The following is an 18,666-nucleotide window of genomic DNA, read 5'->3' as shown; positions in this document are numbered from 1 at the left end:
GAAAGATATTTAAAGTATCAATCACGGGAAAGTCATATGAAAAATAATGTAAAATCAACACTTCTCTATCGCAATTTCATGAGAAATAAGGATAGAACAAAGACTGATTGCGTGTCGGATAAACTAACGATTTGACGCGTGTCTTGAGTGATATATTAATCATAATTTAATAGACAGGCAGTAAACGTTGAGAGTGGCAATTCCATTCCTACGCTTGTCGTACTCGTCGAACGGCGCGGCGCGTCGCCTAATCGAATTAGATATTGGTTTCGGAGTCACCCTAGGTCGCGTCTACTGCTGTCTGAAGTGAACTAGGAATTTATGTAACTCTGTCGCAAGTACCCGTGACATATGGTTTACGCGGAATTCCTCTTTCAAAATCAACCGACACGCCTGGCCTTTCAAGTGGATCTGCGGCAAGTAAAAGGGGAACGGTTCAAAGTGCCGCTCTCGCGGCAATATTAATATCACCAGAAGTTTCCACATTTCATTGCTCTTTACCTTAACACTGAATCATCTTTCATCGTTTCCTTCATGTCGTCATCGACCATATCATTAGCGATACCTAATTACGATATATCCAAAGATAAAAATCAGGATGCGCGACTATCTCGTTACGTAGCGATGCTTCGTTCCTCCAAGGATAGATCGGACTCTCTTACGGCCCTGCGCGGCCGTTCAAACGCAGGTGGTTGCAGGTACGTATATTCGCAGGTATAGCACTTCCAAAACGCCATCTTGCGCACGGTTTTCGCATCCTTCTCTCACCTTGCCGTGGCCTAGCCTGCGGCATAATCATGGCCTTCTGGTACCATCCACCGGTCACCTTTCGCTCGTTCACGCGTCGGGAACACGATGACGTGCACCTCTTACCGCTTTCCGGAGGTGCCAATGATATCTATGCAAACGGGAAAACCCGAAAATGTTCATTCCACCGTTTATTAGAAAGCTTTACTCGGAAGCAACAGAAGATTCGAGTTGCGCAAACAAAACGTCACGTGTGCCAGATATCGCCAGGTATTATAAAATAGGTCATTGACGTCATTAACTTGTCGATTTCAGGATTCTGAAGATCGTTAGCGAGAGAATATCGTCATTCTCGGGGACCATTCCATCGATTCAAATTATCGCGGAATTTGAGAAGACGTAATTCGAAGAATCCATTTATAGTCTTCATCCAGATTTGCATAAATTAGCAATCGGAGTATTCGCGGTTGCCGCGTGTCTCCCCGTACGAGTCGGGAAAGGATTCGATTGTGCGGGTAAATGGTTTTGCGGTGGCGATCATAACGGGAACAAAGTGCTGGGACAAGCTACATATAATTTATTACACTCGTATTTTTTTTTACAAGAAATTGAACATGTTTGCACGATCCCTTTTCAGGCACGCCACATTACTTGACTTTGATGTCCTTCTGCACTTTGTACACGGCGTTCGCTGAAGCCTGGAACAGCTTTTTCTCGTGTTCGGTCATGTGCATTCGTACTATCTGCGTGATGCCATCTTCGCCAATTGCGCAAGGTAGGGACAGGAACATATCGTGACATACGTCGTGATGACCCTAAGAAGAAATTTTGGTATAGAACATTACAATTTTGTATGCTAATAATGTAATAATATAATAACTTCTTTGAAAACTGCGAACATTATATTCAATTTAAATATATTTTGTTATCTTAATTTTTGAAAATACATAAACAAAAATTAGTGATTAAATGTTAGCTGAAACTAAATATGATTCTTTCATTGTGAATAAAATATTTTTGAATTAACAGTTGAATGCAGCAACACGCCTACTAATTTATACCTGCACATGGGTCGAAACTGGCATAATAGCTTGAGAATTGCGTAATACGGCTTTTATGATGTCAGCTGCAGAAAGTCCAATGGCCGTATTTGAGTACCCTTTCAGACATCGCACCATGGCGCCTCTGAAGAAATAAAGAAATAGTAAATTTTTGCAAAGTGCTACAAAAATACTTTTTTTAAGAAAGCTATTTATTAATTATATACATATCTGCATAATTATTCTTTGATTTTGTATAATATAATGTAACTTAATTAAATATTATTTGTAAATTTTGGATGTAAGTTAAATCTTCGATAGGAATTCAAATCTTTACAAATATATATAATACTATCTGACAACGTACAGCAATTGATATTTCCCTGCATAAAAATTAATAATTTTTCTATTCATTTAAAATTATTGAACTTACAGCTTCACTACATAGTTTGATATTTCGAACCATTTTTCATCATCCGTCTCCAGGCCGATATTCGGAATAACATCGCGGAACTGCACTCCCGCAACGTTCACTCCGGACCAGATCGGAACTAGGAAACATCGAATGATAGATCGCTCTTAATGCGTAACATCGCCTTTCTCCCCGTGTCAAATGTCAAAGATCAATCGATAAAGCTTACCCATACTGTCCCCGTGTTCGCCAATTATGTGCGCGTGGACCGATTTCGGCGCTATTCCGCCTAGTCGATCAGCAATCAGACAGCGAAATCTTGCGCTATCCAGATGAGTTCCGCTACCGAATACCTGATGAACCGGAAGTCCGCTTAATTTCCAGGCAACCCATGCCAAGATATCCACTATACGAGAAAATCACATTTATATTTCATTTATATTTTCTCATCCTGGCATTATTTATGCAACATATTTAACGTTATAAGCTAACGTTAAATATTAATAATAAATCAATAATACGTTAAATATTAATAAATTGCAAGCTAACATCATATTTTTGATAAACAATACATTATTTACTTGAAATAATTATTTAAAATAAGGATTTTCTTAACAATATTTAATCTATTTTTGGTACAGCTTTTGCACGTAAATTAAAATTTAAATCTTTTAATATTTTTTTTCCCAATCCTAAGGATTTTATTAACGCAAATTATTTTATTAAATAATAAGCTTTTGTTATCTACTTAAATAAAAAAAAATCATTTTTATTATTGTCAATATTTTTTATTATTAATCATACTATGCGTGTATGTATGATATATTTTTTTAATATAGGAAAAATACTTTTTACACCTATATGTACAATATCAGATTTTTTTAATCGAATAAATATTTGATCTGTAATGTTCAAAATTTCCAAATATTACATATATAATTATGTAATTACGTAAATCTATTGCTATAATGTTTGCTTTCATTATGTACTAATTAATAAAATTATTTACTTAATTCATTAATTTTAACCTGGATTGCTGATGATAACAAACACCGCATTTGGACTGTAATTTACTAGAGGTGGTATTATAATTTTTAATATTTCTGCATTTCTTTTCACCAAGTCAAGTCGAGTTTCACCCTTTACTGCTCGTACACCCGCGCAAATAGCTACGACTTTCGAATTGCTCGTCACACAAAAATCTACAAAAGAAGTATGTTTGTATTTTGAAATACAAGTCAAAAGAAAATTGTTGCGATGAGAGAAGAATTTATATATATTCTTGTTAACTATAAAGTTACAATTACGGTTATAATCACCAGTCAGTATGTGCGTAACTATCATAGTACATATGAATAAATAATTTATGATTTTTGCAGTTAATACATATTCATGGGATCCATTACCTGTATCATACTCGATCGTTGGATCATCTATGAATACAGAACTATGTCTATAGTCAAGTCCTTCGCCTTCCAACTTTTTAGGAAAGATATCTACCATTGCGATATGCGGAGTAATTCGCTAATATTTAATAAAATAATAACAAAAGTTTACAAAATATACCAATAGAAATTGAAATTTTAATATATTTTCATTTTTTTATTTAAAACATACAAGGCTATGTATAATATAACATCATTAATGCAAATATAATAACATTATGTATTTTCTTTGATTCTATTTATACAATATATAAATTTTTACTTTAATTTGAAGTAAACTAAACTAACAAAGTAAATTTAAAGTAAGTAATCATAATTCAAACTGTTTAAAATTCCAATTGCGAAAGATTTAAAGAAATGAGCTACCTGAAAAAGAAGTGAATTGGCGAGAGCAACGCCAACCATTCCAGCACCGACAATAGTGACTTTATGGGTACCATCTCTAACTGATTCTGACATCTTGCACAAGAGTTCTTCTCGCAAGCACGGTGAACTAAAATTCCAATAATTTGCTTTCCTTTAATATTTCGACGAAATAATTATTTATAAATATTTTGTAAACTATTTGTCAGCTATTTCAAAAGAATCGATTATAATCGATTACACTTTCTTCAAAAGATCCTCTAGTAATTATATTAAAAATCCTCGGTATAAGTTATATTAGAAATATTTAAATTTAGATTTAATACAAATAATAATTTTATTTTATAAGACAGCTCAATTGACTTATAAAATTCTCTACATATACTACGTATATATAAAATAAAATATTTATCTTGTAAAAAATGTCATAAAATTGTTTGAAAATAAAGAATATAAGAAATTATGTCGTCATATATATATATATTAGAAATTATAATACCTAAATTTGTGTTATTTTTAAATAAAACATAACCATAGGTGTCCAAAAAAATGAAAAGCAAATGTAATCAAGAAAAATTAATTTATTAAAACAATTTTAAAATAAATTAAATTTTAATATTTTCTTTAAAAATACAAATACGTCATTACATGTCATATACATGACAGCGAAAAAATTCTTACACGAAATTAATCGCTTTCTGTACTTTCGAATCAGAAGTCGCATCTTTCCCGAAAGTTTTTCCTTTATTACTTTCAAAGATTTTTGTTAAAATCGTCGGCGGTAAAGTGCGAGTATATCGGTTTCTGACAAGGTTTCTTCTTAATGTCACGCGTGAAAGATTCCCCAGACATATCGGTATGAACGAGCTTGACAGTAGAGGTAATAAAACCATTGCTTCTGTCGCTTATCGGTTTTGTAAACGTCGCACGATCGTTTTCACCCACGCCCGTCACATTGCATGAAATCGTTTTTTTCTTGAAAAGAGAGAGTGCACTGTAATTATAATCGGCCGACATAACATTCTTGGCATATGGCCATCATCATGTCGGTTCGCCAATTGTTAAACGCATCCATGGTTACTAAAATTTATTATAATAGGCGTTCAAAAAAAGATGCATCAAGAGATATGTACAAAATTCATTAATAATTTTAAAATACTTACATTATTTGCTTTCTTTACTTTGTTAGTTATATAAAAATAGTTTGTTATTACGCACAATTTATAATATTTATAATAATATTAAAATTTCATAAAATTATATGTTATTATTTATATGCACATATATAAATATACATAGATTGTTATAATAAAAATCGTTCATTACATTATCACAAAATAAGCAGCATTGTTTAAATAAAGCACGCAGAATGATTAATATAAGTTATATATATATATTTTTTAACTGTCTAGGTTTAAATTTATATATATATATTTTTATACATATAAATAAATTTACTTGCTTATCTTTATGCGCTTTATAGGCAATACATTCAATAAACATACTTGACATGAAAATGCTAGAAATAATTAAATCGTCAAATTTATTAAAAGTATAATGACATAAATATAGTTACGTACAATATCGTAGAATAAATATCTATATACCTTTAGATGACAATAAAAGATATTTCTAGAGATATTTCTAAAGATAAATAAATCTTTGACTATATATAAGTATGGACTGATAGTAATTAACTTCATACGTGTCGCCAAGCTGGAAGATGTAGACTCCACCCCAGTTAATAATTTTCTGCGGGGAGGGGAAAGGCTCCTGTGAAATTAGCGTGTTTACGACGTATAAAGGAAAGATGCTGAGTCTGTTTTTAATTTCATTCCGTCGATTTGAAATTTTTTTCGGCTCCCTATCAATTTTCAACATAACATTTAATACATTTTGACATATTTGATATTTTTTTACTGACTGGGGTAGAGAAAGTCAAAGTTCAATCCCTCAACCAACTTCACCTCGGCGACATCGGGCATATGTCTTTTACATAGTAAAAATGAGGGGACTAGCAGTTCATATTTATGTTAGTCAAAGTCACAAACCATATAAAAATTATAATAAAAAATAAATTTAGCATTCGAACAATTTATGTATATTCTTAGTCTCTTCATACATATATAACACATACATGGATAGTATATGTATGTCAATTATTTAAAGAGAGTTGTAAACTTTTTTCAAAATTAATTTATTAATATTTAAAAAATAAATATTTAAAATTGTATATGTAATACTGCTTTTATCAAATACGTTTAAATACATATAAATTGCATATGAAATAGCATCAAAAACATAAACATACACAAATAGAATATAATAAAAAGTAAAATAAATATGGATAATATACGTTTAAAATTTAAGATCTTTTTGCACTTTGTGCATTATCTCTGACGATTTATGCAATGATGCAAGCTCATCGTCTGTTAACTTTTGCTGAACGATGTGCGTTACGCCATCTTCACCCAATGTGCAAGGTAAGGATAAGAATACTTCATCGTTAATTCCATGATGACCCTAAAGATTACTGAATGTTATTTTCAAATGCATTTTTTCGCGCATTATGAAATAATTAATATTAATATACTTTAATAGAAAATTAATATATAACTATTTACATGTAATAAAATTTTAATACTATGTGTATAATTAATATAAAAAATATAAAATAAAACTTTTTCAAAGTTTGAGCAATAATATTATTGCTCAAACTTTAAAATTATTAAAAATAAGTTTAAAAAAAAGGAAAATATGATATTCGTTTAATAATTTTTTTTTTGTCTAATTATGTTTAACAAAATATACAATTATAAATTTCAATGAGATTAAAAATATATTTTATTACAGAACATGTAAGATAAATATTGTAAATTAATGTAGAAACCTTTATTGTCGACTTACAGTAACTAGCGTAGACACAGCATGCACTTGATGAGAATTTCTTAGTATAGCTGATGCAAGTTGTGACACACTGAGACCTATTGCCCATGAAGTGTAGCCTTTTAGTTTGATTACTTCATACGCGCTTTGTATTACTTGCTTATGCAACTCGTCCCAATGTTCCTCATCTTTGTCGGTACCCACGTGTTCGTTTAAATCACGTAAACGTACTCCGGCGACATTAACTCCAGACCATACAGGCACTGATATAAACGAAAAAATAAAATATCTTTCATAAGAAATATTTTGTATAATTATAATACACATTTTTTATTATATTTTATTAACACGTGCAATTATAATAACAGAATTAAATTTTTGACTGAAGAAAGAACAAAGAAAGCTGTATTTATAAAATTATTAATTATATCTTTATTTTATTTTATTCAACTGTTATTGAAAATCTTTTTATTTAAAAGAAATGTTTTACATACCACTGGTATCACCATGTTCTCCAATAATCCAGCCATGGCAAGACGTAGGTGCGACACTAAGTTTTTGCGATAACAGAAAACGGAAGCGGGCAGAATCTAGATTCGTACCGCTGCCAATAACTCTGTTCTTTGGCAAGCCGGAGAATTTCCATGCCACATAAGTCAAAATATCCACCGGGTTGGAAACAATGAGGAGAATCGTATTCGGGCTGTATTTAACTAACTGAGGTATAATGCCTTTGAAGATGTCGGTGTTACGTTGAACCAGATTCAATCTGGTTTCTCCTTCGCGCTGACGAGCACCCGCTGTCACGATGCAGAGACTCGAGTTTGCAGTCATGGCGTAATCTGTGCTGGCACTCACTTTCGCGTTCTTCATAAACGCACTGCCGTGCTGTAAATCTAACATCTCTCCTTTTAGTTTGTCCGCCATCACATCAATTAAAACCACGTCGCTCGAAACATGCTGCAATACCGAGTGATGTAATTTTGCATGTATACATGTAAGTCACTGTGATTACAATGTAACAGAATACATATACGATTATTTAGGCTACAACTTTATGCTATTATTTGTATAAAAAATAAGATTCATATAGTTAGTAATAAAAATTAACTTATATATAAAATATTATTTGATATTAATAATTGTTGCTTAATAAAATTAACTTACGTCTGTCAAAATGCTAAAAGCACAGGCCATTCCAACTTGACCGACACCGACCACTGTGATTTTATTTCTACCGGTTGACACCGGTTTCGTCACAGTAGATAAAAGTTGATCCTTTAATGTTGCCATTTTCTGCAAATATTTATTATAATTTAATAATGTATTAATATCAACTTCATTTACGTTTTAAAAATCTTAATTTACGTTTTAACATATACTTATGTGTCGTTTATGTTAGCACGTTTATGTTAGTTTTCATGTTTTTCATTAATTATTAGTACGATTTACGAGTAATAAAAAAAACTATAAATTTAAAATAGTTCGTAAAAATCAATACCAATAATTAACTATATTGTGAGGATTAAAAAAATCATTATTAAAAACATGCTTGTTACAAAGTTTGACCGTTCTATCAGACTCTACTACTTAACAAAACTTCTTTCTAATAAAAGTTATATCATTTCAACTGCAGTCGTTAACACGAGTTTATTGACTTTGTCAATGATCAATTTTTATTTATTATCAATTTTTCGCATCAAGATCTTTTTTTTTAAAGAAATTGTGTCGGCAAATGCCATTTCGAATGACGCGATCGTAAACTGTATTGTGCAGTTTCGCCAGTTTCTACTTGTTGCACCTGCAGCGAATGCAACGGATGTTGCATACAGTTGTCAGATGGCAGTACCGGTATAATCGGCGATTTCCTCAAGGTATATACCGGCATTTCAACTAGGTGCAACGTGCGAAGCGGACTGTGAAGCGGAGAAACACGTGGAGAGTACAGTGGAATTTTATTACTCACCAGTTCGCGAGAATCGCGGTCAGATCATTAATCAAAGTTCGCTAATAAACGCTTGACCGACAAGATAGAGACTCGTACAGTATTCATTATTAACTTACTATATTTTGTACGGGAAGTCAGAAAACGCATGCATAAATTGCAATATACCGGTAACGGTACATAGTGTAACATGCACATGTCTTATCGACGTATGTTCTATCACAGATAACGAGCACCGGCTGATAACATGCAGCTAATCAAGCAACGAAAATATAACAAAGAACTTTGACTACCACGTTAAAAATATTTCAAAACATTAACAAATTAATAATATAAATAAATAATATAAATAAATTAATAACATTAACAAATTAATTGTAGATAATTAAATCGAACAATTGTAGATAATTACATCTGAAAAATTAAATCTGAAATTAATTGAACTGAATCATTCATTGAGCAAATTTATTTAAATGTCAAATAATTAAGTTAATAAAATTATATACATTAATTGTTATTTAAACATTATCATTTTTTTGTTTTTGTTTAGCATACCGTGAGATTTTGTAATTAAAAATAATTTTAAGTAAGATAAGATTGAAGAGAGTCTTTACCTCGACAAGTATTCTTGACACTAGTACTCGACACTGTCGAACACAGACTGAACGCGTTGCAGTTGGCGCACTGCTTCTTCTACTGGACTGACAGTTCAGGGATGTGGATCGCCAAGGTGACCTTACCCCCACTTTATACAGCTTTTACGAGCGACCAGACAATGACGAAATATGTGACATGTCCTTGACTATCTGTACGGTACAGTCCCGAAAATCTCGAAATTGAAGAACGATAATTTATTAAATATTTTTAAAGATTTGCGCGAAGTTTTGCATTCGTATGATTCTAATTTAAATATCTGTATTAAATACAGAATACTTCGAACCGCTTCGTGGTTTCGAAGAAGGAAACGTGACATTGCGCACGCGTAACATGACGCAATTCACGCACGTGATGGGCGATGTTCTTCATCGATCCAGCTCGATGAGACTTTCTTCTCTACTTGAATCTTTCGACTTCCACCAATCGTATGGTACTGTAGGGGACGCCGAGAGTGGGGTAAAAGTATTTCTGGAAGCAATACTCGAGTCATGACTCTCGCGTTTTATAACATGGTATTTTTTATGGCGATCGGTAAAGTTAAATTTGTCACGCCGCGCCGTCCTTGAAGATGTAAAGTATGTATAAAAAAATACTAGTTTTTTCAACAATCAAATAAAAAAGAGCAATTTTTAAAACTAATTGACGAAAACATTATTTGATTTAAAAAATTTTAAATTGAAACTTATAAATTTTTGCAATTGAATTTTAGAATTGCAAATAATGAAAATATCAAGAAGCTTCAGTAGATATGCCGCAAAATTTTATTACTCCAAATATTTAACATTAGAGAAATAAAATGTGAAAGAAACCGCCTTTATATTTTATTCTATTTTTATTCAAGAGTAATTCAAATATGTTGCAAGTACCGTTATCAAAAAATAACATATTTGGTCTCGACACAACGTTATCGATATCTAAAGTGGATTAATAAAGAGATTAATAACGATATTTTGGATGGATAAAATATAATTATAGTTGAAAGTAGATGTATCATTGATATATAATGCATATATCGAACATAAGCGATAATTTTCGTGAGAACTGCGAATGAAGATGAGTCACGACACCAGTTGCATATGCTCTGACGCAATCTTCTTCGTACGGCTGTAAGCACGTGAGAACGGTCATCGATCCATTTCGGAATTTATATAGCATATTCAAGCGCATGGCACTCCTTTTTCCTCATATCTTACATTTTCTCACTATCCTATATGTGTCTCACTTTCGTTCTATTCACGGGTATATCCGCTCCCCACTTCGAGATGGTTATAGCTATACTTAGCAGAATGAGTAAAGGCGCTTTTCATTTACCCAATTTCATTACACAAAGTACAGTATTGCATCGCGTGATTTATTACCACAAACTTACTGCCAAGCATACATTATTTTATAAATAACCCAGACAGCATAAAGTACAAAATCGAAACGTTTCTTAGACGCCTTTGAAACATTTTTCGCAAAGATGTCTTTAATGATTTTGGACTTTATATTGTCTGGGAAGCTCTCTTTATTCGGAAAATATTATCGCAGATATTAAGGAAAAAATTAAAAATTTGCGGGAATGCTGAAGTTGTCACAATTTAAATGATGTTTCAAAGTAGAATATCTTACTACAACTTTGTTAAAAAAACATTTTAATGTTATTTCCTCAAGTACCACATTGTCAATCAAGGCCTTTCCTGCTTCAATCCACATTTAATTATTGAATATTGCAAAACATAAGTATTTAACATAGAATATATATCAAATATACAAAAACTTGAATTGCGCGTTTCATTCCTTTATGGCTGAAGGTTGAAACAGCTGGTTGTATGCTCGTAGTAGTGTTATTGAGTGATGACTGTGGTACCAATATGAAGATGGTACACATAATTACAAGCCCGTCAGCCCGAAGAGTCAACGTCGTGGAATTAGCATAATCGTAAAAATGTTTACAGCAGAGGCAAACCGATGGTGTACCGCGGTCCTTTTTGCCTCACCTGCGCGTACACGTTATGTTTATCACTTCTCCTAAACAAGTAGCCTGTTCGTCATCGCTGCTATCACGGAATCTTTTCTTCGCTAAAAAGAAAGAGACCTAAAACTTTAGAGACTTGGACATTAGCGCTGAATGCGGTGTAAACGGCATTGTCAGTGAAATGTGGCTCTTGCGTCATTTTAACGGACGCACGGACATCTGCCGTTTTTGTGCGCACGTATAATGAATTTAGTAGCGATAGCATCTTCTAGTTGCAATTTACGCGTGTCTAAGCACGAATTGTTGCGTGCCGATGAAGCTATAATGCATTGTTAAGATCACTTTGCGATAGTCATTATAATATGAATAGTAATTTCTTATTAGAAAATATTTTTACAATTATTTTCATGTACAAATTAAACTTATACGAAGATGAAATATATAAAATAATAAGTATAAAAAACCGATGAAGGAGAGTAATATAAATGAAAAAGGTCTTATCAGTCTTATATAAGATCTTTATCTCTGACCGATAAAGGTCTCTGACCTTCTTCACTCAATTATTATGGCTGCGTTCCGATATTCACTGCCGGTGCTAAAAAAATCTATAGTGCACGTAACGTATATTATAGATTTTCAGTATTTGCAGTGAATATCGGAACGCAGCCTATGTAGAGGCTGAAAATTGCTAAGTATAAAACATATTTCATTATAATTGTATAATCTTATATACATATGTATTATCACACGCTGAAATCTTCGTCGATAATGAAGTTTCGTGAAGGTCATTGCCCGTGCTTCTTAACTAATTTCCTGTTAGCGCAACATTTCCACGCGCACTCATATGCATATACGTGCACTCATTCCGTGCCGCCTGATGATGCAACGTTAATTTGGAACATTGAGACGACGCATCGCGTTCTCCAAAATGTGACCACTCGGCCAACGAGTGCTGTATGTAAAACGGCGCAATCATCCGCATAGTAATCATGCTTTAAAATATGCGGAATGAGGCGCATTGCAACGTCCCGCTGCGATTTCCATAAACAATGTGCACAAAGTGCCCGCACGATTTGCCCCGCAGCCGACGAAATCGCGCGCCGAGGCCGGGGGAGGGGGGGGGAGGGGGTAGAGGGTGCGAATCCTTAAAGCCTCGCGTGAGGTGGACGAACGATCGAGAGAAGGTGGGGAAGAGAACAGGGCCTCATAATAGAGCAATTTAATAAATTGTCGAGCGTGGCAATTAGGACGGTGTTAGGGATCAGCAACGAGACCTTGATATGGTAATTACCGCGGGATAATACATGTGCATTCGTTAGCGACCGCCGTATAGTGTATATATGTATACACCATGCATTCGGCTACGTTTGTACGTCAGACTCGCGAATATTTCGGTTCTTTTTCCGCGACGTGATTGTAAATTATAGCTCGTAAGAAAACGCGCTTGTCTCCGCGAGAAACCGCTCGCGGACACGAGCGCACGTTAACTTACATGTCTTAGGTTGAAAAGGATTCGTTAAATTGTCCGAATATCTCGCGCAAACTATCCCGTCCGCTTGCGTTTCGGAGCAAATTAATAAGTGTGCAACGCGCGCGCTGCGACAGTACCTGCAATCATGACGTAAGATTGCGAAGAACCTAATACTTCTGGAAATAATATTGTCGTTTTGTGGCACGATCGTTAATTAACTTGCATCATATGTCGTAAGCTTGGTAGCAGGAAATATATAAGCAAATACTCTTTAGTTAAATTATTTATTTTTTATCTCGTGTTTAGAAAATAAAAAAACATTACTATTGACTATCAAAATACAATAAAAAAGAAGAATGCTAGATTTAATTTTGCAAGAACCAATCGAGATAAGAATAATTAAATTAGGATGAAATAAAGATAAAATTTTGAAAAAAAAAACGTATTTGTCTAAATCTTATAATAATTAAAGTTTCTTAGGAATGTAATTAAAAGTGTCTTCTCTAAAGCTGCTGTTCTGTCAAGATGCGAGATTGTATCTTGTGTTTGTCTGCAGCTGCATTCCCATGCCCGATACCGCGGGTGGTCGTCTTCGACGAGTGCGTTAAAAGCGCGCTCACGCGTGCGGCCGATGAAGAGGAGTGCCAGGAAAGAAAGAGAAAGAGAAGATGAAGGAGAGAACGAGTGAGCGAGCGAGCGAGCGGTTGCAATACTTGTGTGCAATAAGTGATTCCCCATAACTATAAATAAACGGCGATCCTGGACGGCTTCGCTCGCCCGTAAATCTCGAATCGGGGCATAATCGCCAAAGCAATCTGGAATCTGCCGCGGATCAAGGAGTATCTCCCCGCGCGTAGTACATACATACATCCGGGTCTCGCCGGATCTTCCTGGGGCACACCGTTGCCTCATGGACGACGGTAAGGTAGAATCTATCCATTCTCATCGGTAACCCAGGATTCTGTTATAAATCAGACCCCCTGATGTCAATGCGGACCAGTTTCGCGGCGATGAAATGAGCCGCTTCACAATACGTACGTGTTAAGATTGTTATCCCTACTCTTACTTTATCCTTGATATCATGATCTGCAACCGGAACTAGAGTGAGGCTTATAAAAAAACATTTCTTTTTCTCACAATTTTATATTAATGCAGAAAATGCTAACGCGATCGATATCTAAAAAGCTATATTTACTTGTTTTGTGGAAATGGAGCAACGTTACGGTATTTATTTTCGCTTCGTTAATCACGCGGTACTGCAATGTAACACGCGTGCAGTTCTATTAGAAACTATTTATTATTATCTAGGAAACGCATTAAAACTCATTGGCTGCAGTCTTCCATTGATTGCCGGATAAATGGAATCGAGATGAGACAGAGTGTTATATTGCGCAATCACGTATCATATTAAGAGATTGCAATCACGCGTTCCAAAGCGCGTATACTCACTTTCGTGATGTATCGCAATTCGCAACCAGGCTAAATTATATACGAACACTGCACATACGTCTGGATTTGATTAATTTGCATAACTCTGGTGTACAATAAAGAAACATTGTATTTAGAAATGCTAGGTTTATATACTTATATAAATTTACGTAAGTATATAAATTGCATAAATTTGTCATATCTTAAATTTTACAATATATAATTTTTGTTCTAAATAAATTTTACTCGAATTAATCTCCGCAGTAACTTGGACATTATACCAATTTTTAATTCTGTCACTTGTAATAGTAAACATTTTAATAAAATATGAATTAAATGCATTATTTCCTTGCAAGAAGTCCAACCAAACAGAAATTTATAAAGATGTGCACCGATACAAAAATCGGTGTCGAACGATCTACTGTTAGTGGCGTGATTTCGCGCCATTAATCTTTCCCCGACAATTAACCGACCGTAACGCAGCCGGCGGCTATTAATTGCAATCAAAACGTTATATCACCCAACCGGCTGATACGGAATTTAATCTCGTATACGCACTCGAAGGAAGCATTCATTTTTTAAAATGATAACAGAATTATTGTATAAACAATAAACATATACATGTGTGCATCGTTTCACACAGTGTGAAAAAAATTATTAGCATACATAAAATCTGTACAATGTCTTCTCTTTGGACCGGACTATGCATGTTAAACAGGTCTGTAAAAAGGTGGCTGAAGAAATGGTGCTCGTTTATCAGACATGTCCTCGATCGTGTTCTGTCTTCTTCCGGCAGATGCCGGGAACATTCAGTATTTTTCTCATTGAGGCAGATGAAACTTAAGCATTACAAACACGATTTTAATAAAAAACAAGTAATGTATTAAATAAGAAACTTGGATATAAACAAGATATAACATGAAGCCAATCTTTCTACCCAACGACATAAAAATTTCCAATCAAAATAATTTAATAAATCATTTGATTGAATAATCAAGACGCAATAATGATCATATAATAATTTCAAGTTTGATAATAAATTGATAACTAATGAAAAAGAAATGGAAATTAATCTGGAACAGATTAAGAACAATATAAAAGACATGAGAATAATATTTTGAAAAAAGAAGAGAGAGAGAGAGAGAGAGAGAGAGAGAGAGAGAGAGAGAGAGAGAGAGAGAGAGAATATGACAAAAGTTTTCCAGCGGCGAACCCGCGAAGAAGAAAGAGAGATCGAAGAAGGGCCGCGCCCGTTGATTAGCGGATATCTTAATTACTGATTGGCCGCGCGGACTAATTAAATCGTAACTCAATCAGGAGTCCGACCTGCCTCCTGCGCCATGGCGATTTTACGAGCATGTACGCGCGGTTTGGGGCCCCCACATACATACGTACGTGTGGCTCACTGATGGCGTATAGATGACTTTAAAGCTTTGAGTAACGCACTCCAACTACTCCCCCTACCCTGCCCCTTTTACATATTCCCTCCACCGATCTTTCTCGCGCGGCAGTGTCTCTTTTTTACTTCACCTTCTCTCTTTGCACGCCTTCCTTTTTTCCATCGGCGCGCGGCGACCTCCTCGCTCCGAGGCTGTCTCAACGGCATTATATTCGCATGGAATAAAAAGTACAAGTAATTAGTAGTACCTACCGCCGCGTCTCCTGCCCGTTGAGCAATGTCCTCATGGATCCTCCCACTTTTCATTCGTATAAACCATTCGGAGTATGAATTTTCAATAACAGATCATGCAGATGCGTTTTTGTACGAGTGTCTTTTATCTCTTTACATGTTTGCAATGCGGGCCCGTGAATTTCACAATGCGAAGACCAAGGCCCGTATTACATACACGTTCCGTATTTAATAGTACATTTAACAAAATTAATTCTTATTTTATATCTACATTTGAATTGCAATATTCTTATTATAGACAAATAAATTGTGCTATCAGATGGTCACGATCAATACTATGGCATGCGGGAAAGGAATTTTATGTACGAGTACAATAACTCGTACTTTTTCTTTTCATAATACGTACTCGAGTAGGATAGCAATTAACTTGTAAGTCAATTATAACTATAATTACGGTGGATCCCAAGAATTACGTCGGATCCGACTACATACCTACAGTGTATCATATTTTGTACATACGCAAAAATATATATTAAGTACTTACAAATATTAAAATTGCCCTATTTAAAACGCAATAAGAATATAAAGAATAAATTATAAAAAAGGAATATTTAATAATAAAATAAAATGTTTGAAGTTTCTAAGAATTTATCATGCTGTTTTATATTTTAAAATGCCCTTTTTTTAAATCTACAAAAATACAAAAAAGTAAAATTAGAATCTATAACATGCAAATAAAAAAGTAAAATCGTATAATTATATTAAATTAAGACGCATTACTTGACTAAAAATATTTCTATGTTATTATACTTCTGCAAAATTTTTATTTCAATTAAAGTATAATTCTTTTACAATCTTCAATATGTCTATACAAATTCTAAAAGTTCAATTATCAGTATCTTATCATTTAATTGTAATATATGTCTTTATAATAAAAGACGCAATGTACATATTACATACATTTAGATAAAATAAAAATTTCTGTCCTAATAGAACTTCCCCCAACACTTATAAAGACCAGATGTTAACGAATTCCTCAGCCATGATTATATATTCTATTTCCATGGTTATATGTATAATATCTAATATCCAATAATTACTGCTTTTTATGTATTTTATTTATTATTAGTGCAAACAAATGCACCAATAAGCCTTCAATCGCCAATATTGAACACCATGAGGTCTACTTGTGTATATTCAAACTGCAACGTAAGAATAGAATAAATTATAATATCTTAAAATTGACTTATATAAAATAAGAATAAATTTACAACAAAATTAAACTATAATTATTCAAAAAATTGATAATTATCAAAAATAAAATACTATTTTAGATTCCACTGTGCTAAATAAGTAGAAAAAAAGAGGTAAAATGACGAAGTAAGTAAAATGACAAATTGCACTAATAACAGTTGATAAGTCGATATGTAACTCAAGATATTAGAAAATGATTAGGTAATGATACATAATCTCTAATAATTTCAAACTGTCTCATCTCAATCTGTTCATAAAAGTGGATAAGAAATATATTTAAAATTGACTTATACGTAATTTTTTACAATATTTGTTCATAAGAATTATAGTAAATACTTTCTATTGACGCTAGAAAGATTGCACAAATAAATTCAAACTAAAAAGAAAACATAAAAAAATATATAAATTAATTTAACAATTTTCTAAACAAAAATTTAATACTAAGAAACAATTTTTCTTTCGACATTATATCAACAAATCAATAAAACATTTTCTATTTATCTTATTTTATCATTAATGATTTTCTGATTGACATGAGATTTTATTTTTCTTAAAAAGTTTTGTTTTAAAAGACAAAAAGATCTCAAAACAGTTTTATCTTATTATCAATTTTATGTTTGCCATTTTTAGTTATTAAATGCAAGCAATTAACAAAAACATTACCTTAATGAATGACTATATCACCGGTCGACACTTTCCGTGTTTATCCATTCGTTGTTCATTCGGACATTTCGGTCTATTCGGTACAGTTATGACATAAGCGCGAGCAGGATAAGCAGGATAAGTCTCTCCTTCAATATCTTTGGGATAAGACTCGTTCTGTTGTTCATATCTGCCGGTCTGTGATGATGGAAGATACTCATTGTTGAGTTGTGTTGGTGGAAGATACTCATTATTCTGGCAAGTCGTTAGCGATAAACTGATCATTATCAGTACAGTTACAGAAATTACAAACGTTCTCGTGAAATATGTCATTTCTAATATTTAAATTCCTATAAATTTTAGTCGCACGCACGAAACTAGCAGAAAATTTAATTCGTTATTCTCACAGTTAAGAATTGAAGATACTATTAGCGTTAAAGTCCCAACGATTCATTGACTCTGTCGAGTTCCTCCGAATGGATCCGCTATTTATAATCGTCTCTAGATGATTGCGTAAACTACTACTGCTTTAAATAACTTGCTGATGTGTTCAAAAAAAATTTGAAATCCGTAAGAGGAGTGATTATTAAGAAAGGAACTGCCCTTGAAGATTTATATCATAAATATTCATTATGGATATTACCGCATTGCTGCCTAAAAATAAAAATTTATTACAATTAAGAGTTACATAATAACGATCTCTTTTTTCCGATCTAAAAATCAATCTTCACGATATATATTGTTTCTTTTCTTACTTGAAGTTTAATGAAAATAAATTGCATCGGAAGA

The 18,666-nt window shown here is 33.3% G+C and overlaps 3 protein-coding genes across 4 annotated transcripts; all 3 read right to left on the bottom strand.

Moving 5' to 3' along the window:
• Positions 1-1,301: 1,301 nt before the first annotated feature.
• On the bottom strand, positions 1,302-5,096 carry LOC105455915 (L-lactate dehydrogenase-like). Its single transcript, XM_011699625.1, has 8 exons — positions 4,689-5,096; positions 4,011-4,137; positions 3,606-3,723; positions 3,228-3,401; positions 2,429-2,605; positions 2,221-2,338; positions 1,809-1,932; positions 1,302-1,562 (listed from the first exon to the last, which is right to left on the bottom strand). The coding sequence occupies exons 1-8, from the start codon at positions 4,898-4,900 to the stop codon at positions 1,395-1,397; spliced, it is 1,218 nt and encodes a 405-aa protein (XP_011697927.1). The 5' UTR covers positions 4,901-5,096; the 3' UTR covers positions 1,302-1,394.
• A 195-nt stretch (positions 5,097-5,291) lies between these two features.
• LOC105455914 (L-lactate dehydrogenase-like) lies at positions 5,292-9,563 on the bottom strand. Of its 2 annotated transcripts, none has more exons than XM_011699624.1 (5): positions 9,453-9,563; positions 8,061-8,189; positions 7,388-7,853; positions 6,915-7,156; positions 5,292-6,530 (listed from the first exon to the last, which is right to left on the bottom strand). In XM_011699624.1, exons 2-5 carry the CDS (start codon positions 8,184-8,186, stop codon positions 6,366-6,368), a joined length of 999 nt encoding a protein of 332 aa, XP_011697926.1. In that variant the 5' UTR covers positions 8,187-8,189; positions 9,453-9,563; the 3' UTR covers positions 5,292-6,365. The 2 variants fall into 2 exon arrangements, with proteins under 2 accessions (XP_011697926.1, XP_011697925.1); XM_011699623.1 differs by lacking the exon at positions 9,453-9,563 and adding an exon at positions 8,695-8,948.
• A 7,230-nt stretch (positions 9,564-16,793) lies between these two features.
• On the bottom strand, positions 16,794-18,335 carry LOC105455913. Its single transcript, XM_011699622.1, is given in 3 exon segments — positions 16,794-17,183; positions 17,899-18,004; positions 18,006-18,335. Coding segments are annotated over 2 exon segments (294 nt in total). The 5' UTR covers positions 18,211-18,335; the 3' UTR covers positions 16,794-17,183; positions 17,899-17,915.
• Between the last annotated feature and the right edge of the window lie 331 nt (positions 18,336-18,666).

The sequence above is a fragment of the Wasmannia auropunctata genome, unplaced genomic scaffold (assembly GCF_000956235.1).
Source record: "Wasmannia auropunctata unplaced genomic scaffold, wasmannia.A_1.0 LD335828.1, whole genome shotgun sequence".
Classification (NCBI taxonomy): Eukaryota; Metazoa; Arthropoda; class Insecta; order Hymenoptera; family Formicidae; genus Wasmannia; species Wasmannia auropunctata.
This window is presented reverse-complemented; position numbering and strand designations above follow the sequence as displayed.

Coding starts and splice junctions, on each gene's coding strand:
- LOC105455915 (XM_011699625.1), bottom strand. CDS start 4,900: ATGGTTTTATTACCTCTACTGTCAAGCTCGTTCATACCGATATGTCTG. Junction 3,402..3,605: donor AACGATCGAGTATGATACAG/GTAATGGATCCC, acceptor CTTCTTTTGTAG/ATTTTTGTGTGACGAGCAAT. Junction 2,339..2,428: donor CGAACACGGGGACAGTATGG/GTAAGCTTTATC, acceptor GATGTTTCCTAG/TTCCGATCTGGTCCGGAGTG.
- LOC105455914 (XM_011699623.1), bottom strand. CDS start 8,781: ATGCCGGTATATACCTTGAGGAAATCGCCGATTATACCGGTACTGCCA. Junction 7,854..8,060: donor CTTTTAGCATTTTGACAGAC/GTAAGTTAATTT, acceptor TCGGTATTGCAG/CATGTTTCGAGCGACGTGGT. Junction 6,531..6,914: donor CTGTGTCTACGCTAGTTACT/GTAAGTCGACAA, acceptor AGTAATCTTTAG/GGTCATCATGGAATTAACGA.